Here is a 19,296-nt window from a genome sequence, read left to right as displayed (position 1 = left end):
GTTGAAATCTCTCGCCTCAACCAAATATTACCCACATTTACATGGTGAAGTGACGTGGTGTGCCCATTGGGACCTGTCTTCCTCCTGCATGGAGCAAAGAAAACGCAACGACATCTCCATACTTGCTCTTTTTCAACCAAAGGATGTATTTAATCATAGGTCTGTCAGACACATGTGACAATGTTGTTATAGCTGTCACTCTTTTTGACCTGTGACCCCTCATGTCTGGTTACCACAGCTTACCCCTCAGGCCAGACGAGCCTTCCCCCTGGTACTTCATATCCCTTAATGTCATCTTAAGTAACTCAGACTAGGAGTGCTGATCTTTGAGATTATAATGAATAATATAATATGGACGGAGGGGGACCTGATCCTAGATCAGCACTACTACACTGAGATGCTTTTTGAATATAGGCCCTGGTCCATAATTAGTATTTAGTATTTTTTTAGTATCTCCATTAGCTGTTGCCAAGGCATCAGGTACTCTTCCTGGGGTCCAAACAGAGATACAACATTAGATCATACAAAACATTTTGCATTATACAAATTGACATTGCTCCATTGTTACATTACAATATTACAATACTACATTTCATTACTAAGAATAGTGCGCGTGTGTAGAGTGTGCGTTTTAGAGTGTGTGTCTCTTCAAAGTCTTGTGTGGTATGTATGAGTGTCTGAGGTGTGTTAGCCGATTGAACAGACAGTTATGTACTTTTAACACGTCAATACCTCTCACAAAGACCAGTAGTGATGCAGTCAATCTTTCCTCTACTTTGAGCCAGGAGAGATTGATATGCATGTTATTGATATTAGCACTCCGAGGACATATAAGGGCCAGATGTTGCTGCTTTGTTCTGGGCCAACTGTAATTTGCCTATGTCCCTCTTTGCAGCACTTGACCATATAACTGGGCACTAGTCCAGGTATGATAAAACTAGGGCCTGTAGGACTTGTTTGGCCTATTATGATGTCAAGAAAGCAAAGCAGCACTTTATCACAGACAGACCATAACATTGTGCTGAAACCATAACATTGTGCTTAAGAAACTCGTATTCTTGTCATGGACATCCATGGTCCCTCAGATAGGGTTTTTGTAAGGTTGGTCCTTTCATAACGACCAACCAGGGTAGAATAGGGGGGAATCTGTGGTTACAAGCTTTTGTTTTTATCTCTTCAACTAGGACTGGAAATTGAAGTCATTTTACATGTTGCAAAATGTATATAAATAGCTGCATTTCCTAACTGAATTATGCCTGACATTCTAATAATGCATAGAAAAGTAAAATCAGTCAAAATGTTGTTTCTCTACCAAATAGATTTTAGAGCAGTAAGAAGTGTCATACCGATTTATTGCATACTTCATTGAATAACATTTCACTGAGAAACTGCAGACCACCCATAGACTAATGGTGGCATGTAGTGGTCCACAAAATTGGCTAGCCATAATGCAATGTTCATAACCAAGTGGGTAGGTGGTAATTTCCAGTTGTGAAGTAGTAAAACTCTTTTTTTTTTTTTTTTAACCTTTATTTAACTAGGAAAATCAGTTAAGAACTTATATTTACAATGACAACCTACTGGGGAACAGTGGGTTAACTGCCTTGTTCAGGGGCAGAAGGACAGATTTTTACCTTGTCCGTTTGTGGATTCAATCCAGCAACCTTTCGGTTACTGGCCCAACGCTCTAACCACTAGGCTACCTGGGGCCCCAGTTAGATGCATTTACGTGCTTTGAACTCATTGAGAAACACTGATTGGCTAATAGCAAATAAACTGTGTCAACCATTCACTAAAAGTACAGCTATCATGCTAGGAAACAAATTATAGTGTTCAAAAACCATATTAATAGATTGCTTTTTATAAATAATGTTTTGTTGTTGCATTTAACTGCCGAAAATTCTGTTATCGTGGTCATTTCCTTAGTATGTGACGTCAGAGGACAGAATGTTGGAGAAGTGGGAGCTCAGGATGATAAATTAGTTTCCTACTGGGAGTTATGAGTTGGAGGGCAGTTCAAGTGGAGTTCTCAGTTCATGTGGTAAATTCCCACTTGGTTACGAACCAGCATAAGAGCATGTTAATTTGGCCAACATAATTGATAGGAATCATCTCCAATAGATATTACTAAAATGTATATTTGGTTCATTTATTGGATAATACACTGACCAACCTCTAACTATTGAACCAATAAAAACAAATCTAGAGTTGATTGACGATTATTTTTGACCAATGATCATTCAGGATGTCATTTTGGGTGGATCTTTCAAGAGTGAGGGGTGGGATTTTCGAGGTCATTCCGTACCTCGGCGTGCGTTTGAGGAGACGGGCGGTTGGAGTAAAGGAGTTGCCGGGCGGTAGTGCACCACATACGTTTTTATCGGGAGGAGTCTTCCTGGCAAAATTGTACTTCAAGATAAAATAAAGGAATCCCTGTGACGACTTTCTATAAAAACTTTACATCGACTGCTGCATTTATACGCCTGTTTTAACATCCCCGCAAGTGACGGAATCAGGGTGTTGGTGATAGCTAACTTAGGTAATTAGCGATAGCTAACATTAGTTTACTAGCTTTGAAGCACATTGCAATTTGACCGCCGCGGTCCCCTTCTCAACGCAGGACAGCACATTAATTGTGCCGTTGCACGCCAGCTAACAAAACGATCGATAGTTTGCTAACTAGTGTGAGTAAACGTCAAGTTGACCGCTGGAGACGGTATCTAACTAACGGTATCTGTTGATCCCATCAACACTCAACTCCCCAGCCCCTTCACCCGAAACACTGGAAATCCACAAGCGGTTGGAGAGCGGCGACGGGCCAGCGGCAGGGAAGCTGGGGGTGGTACCGGAACCGCACGGAGTCGTAGCGGCTTCAGAAAAGACCAGTCGTGGGGACCTACCGACTACTATGGACGGGCTGGCGGTGGAGGTTCGCGGCTCGAACGGGGCCTTCTACAAGGTAAAGGAAATGACCGGTGTAACTAAGTTAGTCATGCGTTAACGTTAAACAACTACAAATATGAAACAGTCGACATTGTTTTGTTTTAACTACAGTAGCTAGCTAGGTAGTGAGTACATCGTCGTTGTTAGCTGGCAGATTCTCATTCATTGAGTAGGCCCAACATCAAATGATAAGGTCGCTATTCATAGATTTCTACTTCGTCAGGGTTTGCCATTGTGGTGAACGCTTGTCGTGGCCTGTTTTTGTTAGCTAAATTCCAAGTGTCTTAACTATGTTTTACGTTTGGGCTGTTCAGTTAGCTAACGTTAGCCAGTTAGCTACCTAGTCTGGCATCACCTAACATCTTCCCGGGCACTCCTTTCTTTGGTTGGAGTTGCTAGTTAACCTCTCAAATTTGCGAGAATAGGGGTTGTAGAATGATGCCACATCTGAAATGGTGATTCCTAATGAAATATCGATTTGTTTGTTTGCTCTCCCGGTTTATCCCGAGCAATACCCCCCCCCTCCCCCCAATTGTCTTTCCAAGGAGTGGGCTGAGTCAGCCTTCATTATTTCAGTGAATCAAATTACTTACTTTTGTTAGTCAGTCAGTCACATGACTGTTTCCAAAAAATCATCACACCACAATGGCTTAATAACCATACGTGACACAACAAGGGGAAGTCAACGATTTCAGTCATTTTATTTAGTTACTCAAATTGAGTCAAATGACTTCATTCAATGTCTGTGCCAAATGGTGGCTGTAGTGTAAGAGTGTGTGTGTACTGGCAGACAGTTGAATAGGCCCTAGTGATTTGCTATGGGTTGAATGGCCCAGGGCTGACAATGACTGAGGGACTGAATCAGGTGTTGGTGGAACAGATTATCCTAATCTCAACACTCCGCCAGTCAGTCAACACCATAGTCCTCCCCCTTTCCATGCTCTCTTCCTATCCCTCTTTTCCTCATCTTTCCATTCTGTCATCCTCTACCTCTTTTGTTTAGCCCCCTGTCTGATTTGTTTCCTCACTCTTTCCTTTCTTCTCTAGCTCCACTCTCCCCTCATTGACTCGTGGTTTAGACTATTTTTACACTCCTCTCCCTCTCACCTGTTCTGTTTACTGGCTGACAGTTTAGCACTCTGGCCTGAAGGTACATGATCCATTCACGCTTATTTCTCTCCTCACTCTTGTTCAGATTTTATTTATTTATTTATATTTCACCTTTATTTAACCAGGTAAACTAGTTGAGAACAAGTTCTCCCTGTGTATTCTAAATGTGTGATTATGATTTCCAGAGGAACCAGATTGGTTGGATAATTTAGGTGAAGACAACATGCCTCATGTCTTGCACATGCGTAACACACAAACTACAATCCTCTTCAGCGCTGCCCTTTCTGCACAGTTACAGTAACCCATACACAGATGCCAAAAGGAATATCCTGCTATACCAGTAATGTCAGGAGTGTAGACCTGGCACCCCCAGAGGAGACCCTCTTTGGGCATGTGGGGAGTTCTAGTCCTCCTGGAACAGCACATGGCCGGAGAAGGAGTGCCATCACTGTACTGCCGTGAATGACCACTCTAACCTCTGTGCTCTCCTGGGGTCATGTGACCATGACTGCCATGCCAAATGGCTTGCCTGACCCTTGACCTGGTAGTAGAATGGAACACTGTTCATTACATCACACAACACATGTGGCTAATTCAGTAGGCCCTGTAATGGAATATAGCTATTAGGCCTACCTCCTTTCTTCCATCACAGCAGCTGTCAGGACAGTGTTTTCCCCCCTGTGGTAGCTACTACCTATCCAGTCTCTGTGCCCATGCTTGCAGTTTTGAGTGACAGCGACACAAAAGGTGGCTGTTTGTGTTGTGACATTGCAGTTCAATCTGGCTCTTTGGCCATCTCTCTCTGGGGCCTGAAAAAGTGGCAGCAGAGCTGTAAAGTTACTGTGAGATTGTGTAATATGAGGGAATCTAATGCTAAGGGCTTTCATACATAGCCTAATGCTCGTTCAGACTGCCTCCTGAAATCTAAGCAGGTTTTACTGTGAGATTGTGTAATATGAGGGAATCTAATGCTAAGGGCTTTCATACATAGCCTAATGCTCGTTCAGACTGCCTCCTGAAATCTAAGCAGGTTTTCCTGGGAAGTGCCGGCCCTTTCATTTCCAGCAGGTGAAACTCCCTCACCTCGCCTCTGACACTCCCTCTCAGGCCCTAGTGCCACTGCCAGCGACGTCGGCCCCATATAAGGCAGTGTAACACTGAGCACCGTGGCACCCCCCCCCCCCCCCCCCCATGTCTCCGCTCTACTCCCACCCTGATGAAGAGTTTATGGCACTGTGATAGATCTGTGGATGGCTGACTGTGATGGATGAGGAACAGATTTGGAGGAGGGGGTCTCGTAATGGCTGTTGATCAAGGATACGGTATCGCATTACTTTCTCCAGTGGGGACGGTCGTGTGTGCTTTTGATACCCATGTAGTCAGACCTGTTTTTACCCTCTGACGACACACAAAGCTCTCATTTTATTGTAATAAATGTGGATGTCCAGCACAGTTATATTTCTCTGTCCCCAAGATGGCTACACTGTCTTTTCAGTAACAGTCATAGTCCTTTCATGGGTTATGAGTCTACCCATTAGTCCCTCTGCCCTCCCATCAGTCAGTGGCGTAGACTTTTGCCTAATAACGTTTGGGTTTTTTCTCTTCTTTTTCAGGGGTTCATCAAAGATGTCCACGAAGACTCACTCACAATAGTATTCGAAAACAAGTAAGTTTTCATTCTCTCTCGTGACATAACGTGTAGAGTTGACCCTCTGCTTGTGTGGTTACTGACTCATAGAAGATCTGTCCGAGTTGCGCACTATCACCAGTCTAGCCACGCTACTCAAGTCGTCACTCTCCCCCAGTCCTTTGGCCTAGTTTTACTGTCCTGAAATCCCCGTTTCAGAACCACCTGTGGTCCTGACACAGCTGTCCACAAAACCTTTATAGTCCCCCCCCCCCCCTTCTTTCTGGAACTCATATCCCCCTGTCCTGTTCCATCCCATCTTGCTAGCCACCCTCCTCCTACCCCCTGTTCCTCTTTCTCTAGTTGACTCTGTAAATAAATATAGTCCCCTGCTAAATATAGTTCCCTATGGTATGCAGGCAGGGGGGCTGGACAGTGGCCCCTGCCATTCTTGGGATGGCTCTGCCGTTCCAACAACCTCCTGTCCTCTTGCCTTGTGGAAGTGTAGGAGTAGCTGGTTGTGAGATACTACGTGAATGAATGACAAGCCATGCTTTCTATGAGAATGCTGGCTACTGCTCCTTGACACCATTCTCGTTCATATTTGAACCACTGACTTCAAAATAGGGTTGACCTTTACACTATATCGGCTAGCTAGACTATAATACAACTAGAGATGAAACGTTGTTTAAATTTCATATCACGATTATAGTCACCAAAAATCAATTAGCATCACTATGCACCTTGTGTGCATAAACATTAAAATAATAACATTAAAGATGGCACCATGTGGCCATGAGAGTTAAGTTTCCCTAGGTTTTAATGAACACAACCTTAAGTTGGGGTGGCAGCGTACCCTAGTGGTTAGAGCGTTGGACTAGTAACCGGAAGGTTGCAAGATCAAATCCCCGAGCTGACAAGGTACAAATGTCATTCTGCCCCTGAACAAGGCAGTTAACACACTGTTCCTAGGCCGCCATTGAAAATAAGAATTTGTTCTTAACTGACTTGCCTAGTAAAATAAAATTTAAAAAGTAAGCAAATCAAATGTGCATATAAAAACAACACAAGTAAAGCAATGTGCATGTAAGAACAATACATAGGTAAACAAATCCAATGTGCAGGTGTTGACATTTAAAATAACAACACAAATTGCAATGAGCCCAACAATTGACATAAATATAGGAGTCGATAGTGTTTCTCCTATTGGAGAAAAGTCGTCGACTGCCGATTTTGAAATGAACAAAATATGTTACAATGGGCAAATAGTCTGCATACACACGACGCATACAGCAGCAGAACAACGTGTAGTGTTTTTACAAGAGTAGGTAACACTGGTGGCTTCAATTTACATTATTGACAAGCTATTAGCAAGTTAGATAAACCATGACATTTTCCCCCTTTCCAAAGTCCCCACATCATGCATTGAGCTAAAAGTTAAATTACCTGGCATTCACTATAAAGTAGTGGGTGGTGGTCATGAAAATGACTCAAGAGATTTGAAGTGTTGCCCCCTTTCGCAGCTATTTATTTTATTAATTATTAATTTTATTTTTTTGCATGTTCTGCAGACAGGGAACCGTCTTCAATTAAGTTTCCCTCGGCTCTCTCAGTACTCTAGTAAAACCCACAATACGACCACACTTCAGATTTGGTCCTGTCACTGCCTTCCGCCATGTTTCCACACAAAACAAAATCCACGTTGCATGCTGCGGCCGCGTCAGACGGTTGCTGACTTTGGTTGATGCTGGACAGTATTTACCGCGAGTTTCTCAAACCTCGGTAATCAAACATGGTTTTAATTATTAAAATTTGAAACAGTAATACTAACCGTCAGGAATTTTATCGTGAAAATGGTAACCGTTTCATCCCTAAATACAACTGTGATGAACCCCCCTCACATTTGACATAAATGTCTTTCTGTGAATTTGAAGCCAGTAGGTTGAACTCAGCCGCAGTCCAGTGGGCTGTTTTTAGACTGAGCTCTCGTTTCGAGTGTTTTATGTAAAAGGACACGCTACTACCTCCCGGATATCCTAGTTTTATATGATTCTTGATTATCATCCACACAGTCTTCCTGTAGATAAATGATCTAATGTACATTATAGGTGTCTTAGAATCATTACCATATGTAATCCAGTAACTCTATTAGGTTTATGGCTTTCCCCTTCTTGTAAACGCGGCATTAGTCTCACTTCCTGGCCCCCACTGACTAACTGTCACCAAGTGATTTGTCTGTCAGCTAGAGAACACTGCTTCAGGCAGAATGACACTTAAGCTTTAGTTATGTTAGGGTTTGACATGCTTTTGGGTCTCGCTCCTGTTTCTTTCTGGTACTTTCATTAGGGTCTGTGTTCCGGAAGTTTCTGCTACACATGCGCACACACCAGAGGCGGCTGGTGGAAGGAGCTATAGGAGGACTTGCTCATTGTAATGGCTGGAATGGAATCAATGGAACAAACGCATTGTTTCCATGTGTTTGTTTGGTATCATTCCAGCCATTACGATGAGCACGTCCTCCTATAGCTCCTCCATCAGCCTGCTTTACCACACACCCAGACTTTATTCTGGACCTAACTGGTGTGGCGATGTCTGTCAATGTAATATAAAGTGTTGGACAGGAGGTGAACTTTCATAAATCACATGACAGGAAGCTGGTGTTTCTCCTACTGTTGTGACTGAAAGGTGTTTGTTTCCCCTCTCCCCATCTGTCTCTCTCGCCTTCTCCACCTCGCTGCAATCTCCCCCTCTCTCTCTCTGTCCCCCCCCAAAAAGCTGGCAACCAGAGAGACAGCTGCCCTTCAGTGACGTTCGGCTGCCGCCCCCAGCCGACTACCACAAGGACATTGGCGAGGGAGAGGAGGTGGAGGTACTTCTGCCCGATCGTTGTTATGTCCCCAAATTCTCCAGATCCCGCTATCTCCCGCTAGGGTTGCAAAACAGATTCCAGAAACATTTCAGCAGTCTTCCACCTGGGATTTCTGGGAAAACCTGGGAATTTTGGGAATGTTTCTGGAATTTTGCAACCTAATTCCCCTCATTATTTTCTGAGGGCCAGGAGTTTTTCCTCACTGTGTGACCTGCCCAGAAAGACAGTGGAAACTCCTTCCTTGGTTGGTTTCTACCTCCTGTTTAGTCCACTGCCCACATGGTCCGTGCTATTCGGATACTTGGGAGTCCCTACCCCATTTAAAGTTGACATTGTTAAAATGGTTAAGTTTAGGTAAGGGTAGGGATGTCTCAAGGATCCCGGATAGCACTGACCCTACCCACACACCCACATGTGATGTCATAAAGCATACCATACCACACATTAATCCATATCACTATCAGTGGTTTAGTTTGCTTCCTCCGTTGTGATTCCATTCATAGCTGGAGATTACTACCCATGAGCCCGGGTCTCAGCCAGTCGAGAGATTACCCAGAGTCCTGTTCACTACGGCAGAGCAATGTGGAGACGGATTAACCACAGTCCAATTTAGACATGATTAGCCAGCTAGGATTCCATTCTTCAGCACAGCAGCACTCAAATCATCATCGCCATGGAGAGACACTCCATCTCACTGTTTATCATATCATTACATAATCACCCAATAATCACTTTACTAAATATTTTGCCTGACCTTTTTGGTTAATGTTACATGGTAGATTTCAGAAAGTTTTCCCTAGTCTTGTAATTGTTCTGGTATCATTGCTCTGGCATCATCCTTCCTGTCTGCATCCCTAAGCAGGATGAAATAATCAGGAAATCCAGAATTTCTGTAAAACCTCTGTGTTACTGGAATGTTGCAACCCGAGCAGGTATAAACACCTGTATGTCCAGGTATAATCTTCTCCTGTCTACCCCTTCAACAGGTGTACTCGAGGGCCAACGAGCAGGAGCCATGTGGCTGGTGGCTGGCCCGGGTGAGAATGATGAAGGGAGAGGTGAGTCAGGGACTGGTGAGTTAGGGGTCGGGTGCACGCTGGGGCCGGCATGGGGTCGGTAGGGGGGGGGCACTGTGTGTGTGAGATAAAAAAATATATATATATTCTGTGTGCTTGCATGCAACATGGTCGGGTCTCACTCTTGTGTGAAGGGGTGATGAACATCCCTGTATCTCAACCAAGACTTTGGTGTATTGTTGCTAAATAGTCCCCTTTTTAATGTTCTCTATCAGTCCAAGTAGTCATTTGTGCAATGTCATGTGCATGTTGTGTGATGCATCAGCGTTTTACACACCCGCTCCGTCCACTATGGGGGATACCCCTCAGTCATCCCTTGTTTAGACCCACACACAGCAGTCTAATGTAGGCTAATTGGGATAACTAATGCAGCAGGAAGCACATGGCTTGTTTAAAGCAGGCAGGCACATACTGTAGAGTCACTTAGACTACACACAGATTCTACATTCCATATTGACCCCTAGCACCTCTGTAGATCCCACCTAGTCTTTGAGAAGGAAAGCTGAAGCTACTACCCTTTTAAAAATATTTTTTATATATACCTATCCAATCCTCTCAGATCTTCTGGATTGGCTGTTGAGTAGGGGCCGAGGGTTGATTCTGGAATTTAGCGACTAACATTAAACACTATCCTGTCTGACACACTGAGTCCCAAATGACACTTTACATTTTTTTTATTTTTTTTATTTAATAGTCACAGTTAACCAGAGCCCTATGGGCTTTTCTCAAAAGTAGTGCACTATTGGGACGCAACCACTTTGTCTTCCAGACAGGCAGACTGACCCTGGGTCAGTAGAATGTGACTGAGGAGGTGTTAAGGCTTCCTTCCGCATGCTTCAGTTTGGCTGGCGCTGTACCAAACTCGGCTAGGCCAACAGAACGAGTGTATTCGCATACTTGAAAAAAAAAAAAAACTTTTCTTGGAAAAAGAGAAAGCGGCAATGGAACTGTTTGTTCGTCTTAAGAAGCCAGTCTATGCTTCCTCAAAGTAGTCAGAATTAATCTAAGATGATTTAAGAAATCTGTTAGAAATCTGTTTTGCAGAGGAGATCTAAGTCGCGCAATTTTATGTCTAACATGCTGACCAGACCGAACACATCGCGTGCGCGAGCATCGCAAAATACATTTAGAAATCCATGTTATTCAATTATTGCACCCACACTGCTCACGCGTGCCAACGAGCGTCTGCGACGCCAAGGGCTAAATTAGAACTCATTCCTATTTCTGACGCAGATCGCGCTGCAAGTCCTGCCTCTCCCATCTCCTCATTGGTTTATAGAAGCAGGTACCCATGTGCCATCCTCAATGGTTATACCCACGTGGGTGATTGAAAGACGAACTTTGTTGCGGTTGTCGTGGTAATACTATGAAAGTTTAGATGTGATCACCATATAAGTTAAACGATGAAAAAGCCTGGAAGGAGGAGAGATGATTAGAAACGATTCGGTTGGCCGTTTTATGTGTGGATTAATTGTCGGGGTAGAGGTCCTTGTGCATTTCAGGTAAAATAAAAACTCAATGTTTATATCCCAGGACAAATTAGCTAGCAACAGCAAGCTAGCTAAATAGGACAAATTAACGTTAGCTAGCAAGTGCAAGATAACTAGCTAAATTGCCATACATGTTTAATGCTTTTCGACCTGTCCCCAAATTAATGTCATTGGTTCAGAGTTTGCTTTGATATTTTAACCTGCGTGTTGTGATCGCGTTTGGTGTGGGGGGCAAAATAAATGATGCACGCTAGCGCACGATGGCGCACGTGCGCAGCCGGTTTGGGTTCCGTGTAAGATGTTTGGTGCTGTAGCCTATTTCTCAATGTGCATGAAAACGAGTATCGTTGAATGACAACAAACACTTAATTGAAGAATCCCTACTAATGACCAACGGAGCGTGGACTTCGGCTCCGAACTTCTGCTTGGCTCGAGAGAAATGTTTGTGTGCACGAACAGCCCCCCCCCCCCCAAAAAACGTTTTTTTATTATTTTTTATTATTAACAAATATCAACAAAAAAAAGAGGAATAGTCGCATGCAAACAAGCATACATACAAACTATTTACATTGCCAGGAATCTTAAACAAACAAATCATATTCATTAATAATACAAGTTTTAATTGTCTTTTTTGTTTTTCATTTTAGTTAAAGTAGTGCCATATTGTTTAAGTTCATTTATAAAGTGAAAAAAGTTTGGTTTTGAATTAGACCATTTGCATTTGTGAATATGAAATGTACCTAGTATTATTAGCAGTTCCCCCAAAAAACCTTGCCGAAGGCCAAAACGAACAGAAGCGTCACATTGTTGTCATAATATATGCACAAACTGTTTCGGACGGGGAGCATGCGGACGCCTTTAGTGAGGCTTAATGCTGGATTTGACCACTATTTTGATCAGTGATAAAGGTTTGGAATGTCAGCTTTGTGTTGAGTGCTGTTTTCTTATACTGGCCTTCGAGCATGGTGTGTGGAGTTCCATCTATCTCTCTCTCTTGCCCTCGCTCTGTCAATTTTTTTGTATTTTTTTTAATGATCCTTGTTATTTAACCCATATTTTTATTAATCTGGGTCTATTTCTATTCATTAAATATTTTCTTTCTCTTGCAATTTCGCCATCTCTGAGAACCTTTGTCTCTCTATTTCAACCCTTTAGTTCTACGTTATCGAGTACGCAGCGTGCGACGCCACATACAACGAGATCGTCACGCACGAACGCATCCGGCCCGTCAACCCCAACAGCCCTTCCTCCCGAAACTCCTTCCACAAGGTCCCCATCGCCATCCCAGAAGACCTACGGAACATGTGAGTGTTTGACCTCTGACCCCGGCAGTGCACTACACCAGCCTCACCACTGGGGCGGCGCTGTAGCACTGTACTCAGATTGAACGACCAGAGGCAACATGTTACTCCACTAGTCATTGGAGTACATTGGCTGCACCGGAAATGGCTCCCTATTTATTGAAGGCTACTTCTGTAACGTGGTGCACTATGTAGGGAATAGGGTGCTATATGTGAAGGGTTTCTTGTTTAGACAGTTATACACATTGAAATGTTGTCATCGGAGCTTTGTCTTTGAGCTGTCTTTTGGGCAGGCCATCAGCCTCTCACAGTAGCTACATAGTGCGCTGTTGTTGTGAATAACTGTGGTTTGACCCAAGTTCTTTTTCTTTCTTTTTTAACCAACAGCTGTGCGAACGACAACATCCATAAAGACTTCAGGAAAGCCATTGGAGCCAACTGCATCTTCTACAGTGCAGCCTCACACGAGCTCATCGTGCTGGTCAGTATCACAGCCACTACTGCTTTCAGGCCCTGTATTCAGCACTCCTACTCTGAGAAGCTTAGTGGTCTAGGATCAGTTTGCCTTTTTTAGTTCATTATTTGTAAATTACCTGATCCTAGATCAGCTCTCCTACTCTGAGAGCTGTGCTACAAGGCTAGCCTTTTTAGTAATGTCCCCTTTTTTCCCTTCTTTAACCAGCTTTCTCAGACTAACACTTCCGCTTTCTCTAGTCAACAAATGAGACAACAGTGAAGCGTGCTGCTCTCCTAAGCGACATGCACTTCCGCAGCATCCGTACCAAGCTCATGCTCATGTCCCGCAACGAAGAAGCCACTAAACACCTTGAGGTATACACACACACACACTTCTCCCCTCATGTTCATTCAGTTAGAATCAAACACGCTTGAGAATGTAACTTGGAGACTGGCCATCAACATGTTGACAGACACAGACACCCTATTGTCCTTGTCCCCCAGACAAGTAAGCAGCTGGCATCTGCGTACCAGGAGGAGGTGAAGGTAAGGGAAGACCTGATGGGTCTGGCCATTGGCTCCCACGGTGCCAACATCCAGCAGGCCAGGAAGGTGCCTGGTGTCACCGCCATCGAACTGGAGGAGGAGAGCTGCACCTTCAGGATCTACGGAGAGGTGGGTGGGTATGTTGGGGTGAGAGCGGGGTCTTGGTGTGTGTCAGCGTGTGTGTGTGGTAGGCTGTCAGCCTTTATCTCTCTCTGTATGTGTTTAATGGCATGTTGAATTGATTTTGTGTTTGCGTTGCAGAACCCAGAAGCAGTGAAGCTGGCCAGGGTTTTCCTGGAGTTCAAAGAAGACTACTTCCAGGTGCCCAGGAACCTCGTAGGTGAGTTGACGCCCCACCCCTATGATTTAGTCAATCAGGAAAGTTCCTGCACACACATGTACTGAGAAACAATGATTGTCTGAATTGTGGCATCTTTTATAATTTGATATAAACTAGAGGGCAAGTCGGTCAGGATGATATCTATGAGGGTGCCCATGTTTACGGATTCATCCAGCTAATCCTTGGTCTCCAAATGCCCCCTCTTCTTCCTCTCTCACTCTTCTCTCCCAGGAAAAGTGATCGGCAAGAACGGCAAAGTCATCCAGGAGATTGTGGACAAGTCGGGGGTGGTGCGGGTCCGGATCGAGGGGGACAATGACAAAAAGCTTCCCCGTGAGGAGGTAGGCAGGCAGGGGGCTGGCAGAGAAGACACTGCCCCTAAACAAGAGGTGAATGGAGTGCTGCGGTCGCCCAAACAACCGTACCAAACAACTGTAACCTTAACAGGGTGCTAGCTACCGCTTCTGTTTCCAACTCTGTCTGTTGTAAGGTTGCACAATACCGGTAACGTTCCTAAAAGTCCCAGGTTTTCCAGACTTCCAAGTAGGAATATTCACGGATTCCGGAAAGAATTAACAGGAAATCCAGGAATCCTTCAACCCGGGATTTATAGAATTTTGGGAAAGTAACCAGAATTTTGCAATCCATAGGCTCGGTCTGTCGACGCTGTCAGTTGTCCCATTTCAGTTTCCTCTGCATGTCTGTACTGTACATTACCTATTCTAGGGGGGATTGCCTGGGCCCGCTCCATCGTTTGGTGTATATCACTGTTGTTCTGTGTGCTTTTACCCACTTTATTTTCAAAAAATGTCCCTTCAAAGAGAAACCTCTATGTATTTCTACATCAATTTAAAGACACCAGTTCTTTGCCCCTTATGGAAATGCACAAATGTTTCCAAATCTCCATGACTAAACATCAGGACTCGCCCACCTCCAAATGTAAAATGAAGTGCAACAGTCTACCAGTCCACTCTCTTACACTCTCCTTCTCTCCAGGGCATGGTCCCCTTCGTCTTTGTGGGAACTAAAGAGAACATCAGCAACGCCCAGGCCCTACTGGAGTACCACGTGGCCTACCTACAGGTGAGACGCACACAGAGGGGAGAGGTCACCGCCGCTCTCAGGCCTGACCTCTGCTCATGTCAATTAAACACCGGACCCCTCTCTGTTACGACACGTTAAGATGTATATTGACCCTATATGCCTGGTGTATTCTTTATACATGCATACATACATACTTTGGACCAATGGCCAGAATATACACGTATGGTAGGAGTTCCCATTACCCACAGATTTAGGATCAGATTACCCAACCCCCCCTAATCTTAACCGTTAAAGGGAATGGAAAAAATATCTGACCCTGAATCCGGGGCAAGTTCTAGTCTACCTACTCTTGTGTGGACACTCATGGAAGACGTTGTCTTACACTGGTTGGTGTTCTTCTGTGTACTCCACACACCACCACTTCTGTATGGGGAGAGGGGAGTAGATGCAGTCTGTAGAAGGTGGAGGTGTCGGATCATTCCAGATCGGCCACCTGTCCCACCCTCCTCCACCTACCTCATGTGAAAGCTGCTGAGAGCGACTCCATTTTGCCCTTACCCTGTGCTTCTAAAAATAGCCCCCTACTCAGCGTTGGGACGAGGGGTAGGGGTGTAGATTACAGGATATCTGGACCCTAGCCTCCAAAAATAACGCACCCTCTACTCATCCTTGCACCCCCTCACCCATCGTCAGCCACCTCACACAAGGCTCAGTGGCAGCAGCTGTCGCATTCTGAAGTGACACCCTTCCATCCTCAACCACCTCACCTAACCAAAAGTTCCCAGTAAACTGCTGTCTGCACTTGAGCCCAATCCCTTAGACGCCTAATCCCTAAAACACCTAAACTGACCACCCCCTTGTATACACTGCAGAATTTAGAGTTTGGCTCTTGCATGGCTTATTTCACAAAACCACTGGGATATCACATCAACCGGCTGCACATGGTAAAGTCACATGACTTAAGGCTGTGTCAACTCTGCAGTGATGGGGTTTTCCCTACTAAATGTGCATCCCAAATGGAACCCTATTCCCTTTTGTAGTGTACTACTTTTGAGCAGGGCCCATGAGTATGGGTGGGTCCCTGTATGTTGCAAAATAAATAATCAAATCATATAAATGTTTGCCAGTCCACATACAGTCGAAGTCAGAAGTTTACATACACCTTAGCCAAATACATTTAAACTCAGTTTTTCACAATTCCGGACAATTAATCCTAGTGAAAATTCCCTGTTTTAGGTCAGTTAGGATCACCACTTTATTTTTAAGGATGTGAAATGTCAGAATAATGCAGTGATTTATTTCAGCTTTTATTTCTTTCATCACATTCACAGTGGGTCAGAAGTTTACATACACTCAATTAGTATTTGGAAGCATTGCCTTTAAATTGTTTAACTTGGGTCAAACGTTTCGAGTAGCCTTCCACAAGCTTCCCACAATAAGTTGGGTGAATTTTGGCCCATTCCTCCTGACAGAGCTGGTGTAACTGAGTCAGGTTTGTAGGCCTCGTTGCTCGCACATGCATTTCAGTTCTGCCCACAGATTTTCTATAGGATTGAGATCAGGGCTTTGTGATGGTCACTCCAATACCTTGACTTTGTTGTCCTTAAGCCATTTTGCCACAACTTTGGAAGTATGCTTGGGGTCATTGTCCATTTGGAAGACCCATTTGCGACCAAGCTTTAATTTTCTGACTGATGTCTTGATGTTGCTTCAATATATCCACAATTTCCCTCCCTAATGATGCCATCTATTTTGTGAAGTGCACCAGTCCCTCCTGCAGCAAAGCACCCCCACAACATGATGCTTCCACACCCGTGCTTCACGGTTGGGATGGTGTTCTTCGGCTTGCAAGCCTCCCCCTTTTTCCTCCAAACATAACGATGGTCATTATGGCCAAACTGTTCTGTTTTTGTTTCATCAGACCAGAGGACATTTCTCCAAAAAGTACAATCTTTGTCCCCATGTGCAGTTCCAAACTGTAGTCTGGCTTTTTTATGGAGGTTTTGGAGCAGTGACTTCTTCCTTGCTGAGCGGCCTTTCAGGTTGTCGATGTAGGACTCGTTTTGCTGTGGATATAGATACTTTTGTACCTGTTTCCCCCAGCATCTTCACAAGGTCCTTTGCTGTCCTGGGATTGATTTGCACTTTTCGCTCCAAAGTACGTTCATCTCTGAGACAGAACTCGTCTCTTTCCCGAGCGGTATGACGGCTGCGTGGTCCCATGGTGTTTATACTTGCGTACTATTGTTTGTACAGATGAACGTGGTACTTTCAGCCGTTTGGAAATTGCTCCCAAGGATGAATTTGACTTGTGGAGGTCTACAATTGTTTTTCTGAGGTCTTGGCTGATTTCTTTTGATTTCCCATGATGTCAAGCAAAGAGGCATTAAGTTTGAAAGAAATAATCTGTCTGTAAACAATTGTTGGAAAAATAACTTGTCATGCACAAAGTAGATGTCCTAACCGACTTGCCAAAACTATAGTTTGTTAACAAGAAATTTGTGTAGTGGTTGAAAAAAATAGTTTTAATGATTCCAACCTCAGTGTATGTAAACTTCCGACTCCAATTCTAGCTACACATATGCTTCTTAACTTAACATGTACCTCGGTCTCTGCCCTATAGGAATCTTACATACAATGCCTATAGAAAGTCTACACCTCCCACCCCCTGGATTTATTCACATTTTATTGTTACAAAGTGGGATTGAAATGGATTTCATTGTAATTTTGTCAACGATCTTCACAATACTCTTTAATGTCAAGTGGAATACAATTCCAAATGTGTTAAAGGATTAATGAGAAATAAAACTAATATACCTTTATTAGATAAATATTCACCCCTGAGTCAATACATGTGTTAACACAGTTGGCAGCGATTTGACGTGAGTTTTTTGGGGTAAGTCTGAGTTTTGCACACCTGTATTGCGCAATATTTGCCCATTTTTTTGTGTGAAATTCTTCAAGCTCTGTGAAGTTGTTGGATCATGGCTAGAAAGACATTTAACGCTGGGCCAGTTGTGCACCGCATTATGGAACTCCCAATCACGGTCAGATGTGATGCATAATACTTTGTTTTATCTTTTCTGGTGGTTGCAATTTCAGTTGAATCCAATCACGGCTGGTTGTAATACAGCCAACCTAACTAAGAAATACATTTGAAGATAGAATTCTCCCCCTACCCTCCTAGGCAAGTCTATTGTCCAGCTACCTGCTAATAGCCATAATGGCGCTGTACAACGTGACCGTGTGTGTGTTTGAAATAGTATTTTCCAGTAAGCTAAAATTAGTTTACCTTCATTAGACAACTTTGTTCCAATATTTCTGTTCTGTGATATTTATTCCCACAGTAATTTTATGGATCCATAACTAAATTAACATCTACATTTTGAAAGAGTATTTTTATCATTATTTTATTAACGAAAGTATAAAGATGCTGATGAAGATGCTGATGAAGAAAAACAGTATTGTACAGTATATGCTTTTACATTTGGATAATAAAGCATTTAAACAAATGCAGGTGGCTTATATCATAGCAGAACAGCATAATGGTCCGGGTGGCCCTTGCTCTGCCCGGTGAGCAGTTGGTCAAGTTCTGTTGTCAGAAGAGGAATGGAAATGTCAGGATGACCTGATGAACCCGCCAGGTATGTTGACTCTGCCTGTAGGAGGTGGAGTTCCAGAGCTCACAGGTGTGCCTGGCATGGATTGTAACTATCTCGTTCCTCGCCCTCTTCAACGCGTCATTCTCCACCAATGCTGCCTCGCTCTGGACCAATGCATCAGCTGTCGCCCGTATCTCTGCCCTCAGATAATGCTTCTCTTTCTGCTGGTCTGCCTTCAATGACTCGATCTCGGTCTTCAAAGTTTGAATCTGATCCATGTGCACCTTCATCAGATGAGCAGAATGGTACCACCCCTGAGCCCCCATCGATTTACAGTGGCCTATGATAGAAACAGAAGATCAATTAAGAATGAATTGACTCCAACACTAATGCTACATACACATTTTAAGAATCTAGCAAAACGAACCGCTTTCTTGGCAACCGTGTGTTTTTTCTCGGTGCAGCGTGTTGTCCAGCCCTTTGTCCACTGATCTCCACGCATGGTTGTCAGCATGGTTCTATTCTCTGCAAAAACACATTCACGTTTTTATTTTTTTATTTTATTTAACCTTTATTTAATTGATTTTAGTACACAGTATGCCTACACATTGATAGGCAATATCCATTTTTTTTAATAGAAAATGCTCTGAAACCAAAATACTTATTAAAAGTTTTGGTGATCAGCTCCGGCTCATTTTCAAGTCCTCTTCAAAATCCTAACCCTGGAACGGGTAGCACCATAGAAAGAAGCTGGCTTAATGAAAACGATGTCTGTTCTCTTTGGTTGCAATGTCCTTTTTGGGGGGCGGAGGGGGTAAACAGCTCGTTTTTGAATGGTAACTGTGTTATGGGTGGAGTTTGGGCCGGGGTGAAGAGTACTGGAAAGGTGACT

The 19,296-nt window shown here is 43.8% G+C and overlaps 1 protein-coding gene and 1 long non-coding RNA gene across 6 annotated transcripts in view; one reads left to right on the top strand and one right to left on the bottom strand.

Moving 5' to 3' along the window:
- Nucleotides 1-2,301: 2,301 nt before the first annotated feature.
- The window catches only part of LOC139534473 (RNA-binding protein FXR1-like), a 25,966-nt gene continuing 8,971 nt past the window's right edge, over nt 2,302-19,296 (top strand). Inside the window, exons 1-12 of one of the 5 annotated variants that reach the window (XM_071333647.1) lie at nt 2,302-2,539; nt 2,766-2,959; nt 5,667-5,719; nt 8,456-8,549; nt 9,536-9,622; nt 12,271-12,419; nt 12,804-12,897; nt 13,131-13,247; nt 13,377-13,547; nt 13,680-13,758; nt 13,990-14,147; nt 14,755-14,841. In XM_071333647.1, coding sequence (XP_071189748.1) covers nt 2,909-2,959; nt 5,667-5,719; nt 8,456-8,549; nt 9,536-9,622; nt 12,271-12,419; nt 12,804-12,897; nt 13,131-13,247; nt 13,377-13,547; nt 13,680-13,758; nt 13,990-14,147; nt 14,755-14,841 — 1,140 coding nt within the window. In that variant the 5' untranslated portion in view covers nt 2,302-2,539; nt 2,766-2,908. Of the gene's footprint in view, nt 2,960-5,666; nt 5,720-8,455; nt 8,550-9,535; nt 9,623-12,270; nt 12,420-12,803; nt 12,898-13,130; nt 13,248-13,376; nt 13,548-13,679; nt 13,759-13,989; nt 14,148-14,754; nt 14,842-19,296 lie in introns of all 5 variants that reach the window. The other 4 variants (XM_071333650.1, XM_071333648.1, XM_071333649.1 and 1 more) reach the window with 4 other exon arrangements.
- Nucleotides 18,243-19,296, bottom strand: part of LOC139534475 (uncharacterized) — a 13,189-nt gene continuing 12,135 nt past the window's right edge. Inside the window, exons 2-3 of the long non-coding RNA XR_011666952.1 lie at nt 18,832-18,929; nt 18,243-18,744 (exon numbers count right to left, since the gene is read on the bottom strand). This is a non-coding gene — a long non-coding RNA (uncharacterized lncRNA). The remainder of the gene's footprint in view (nt 18,745-18,831; nt 18,930-19,296) is intronic.

This window comes from Salvelinus alpinus, chromosome 11 (assembly GCF_045679555.1).
Source record: "Salvelinus alpinus chromosome 11, SLU_Salpinus.1, whole genome shotgun sequence".
Lineage (NCBI taxonomy): Eukaryota > Metazoa > Chordata > Actinopteri > Salmoniformes > Salmonidae > Salvelinus > Salvelinus alpinus.
The sequence above is the reverse complement of the archived record's forward strand: the minus strand, read 5'-3'. Positions and strand labels throughout refer to the sequence as shown.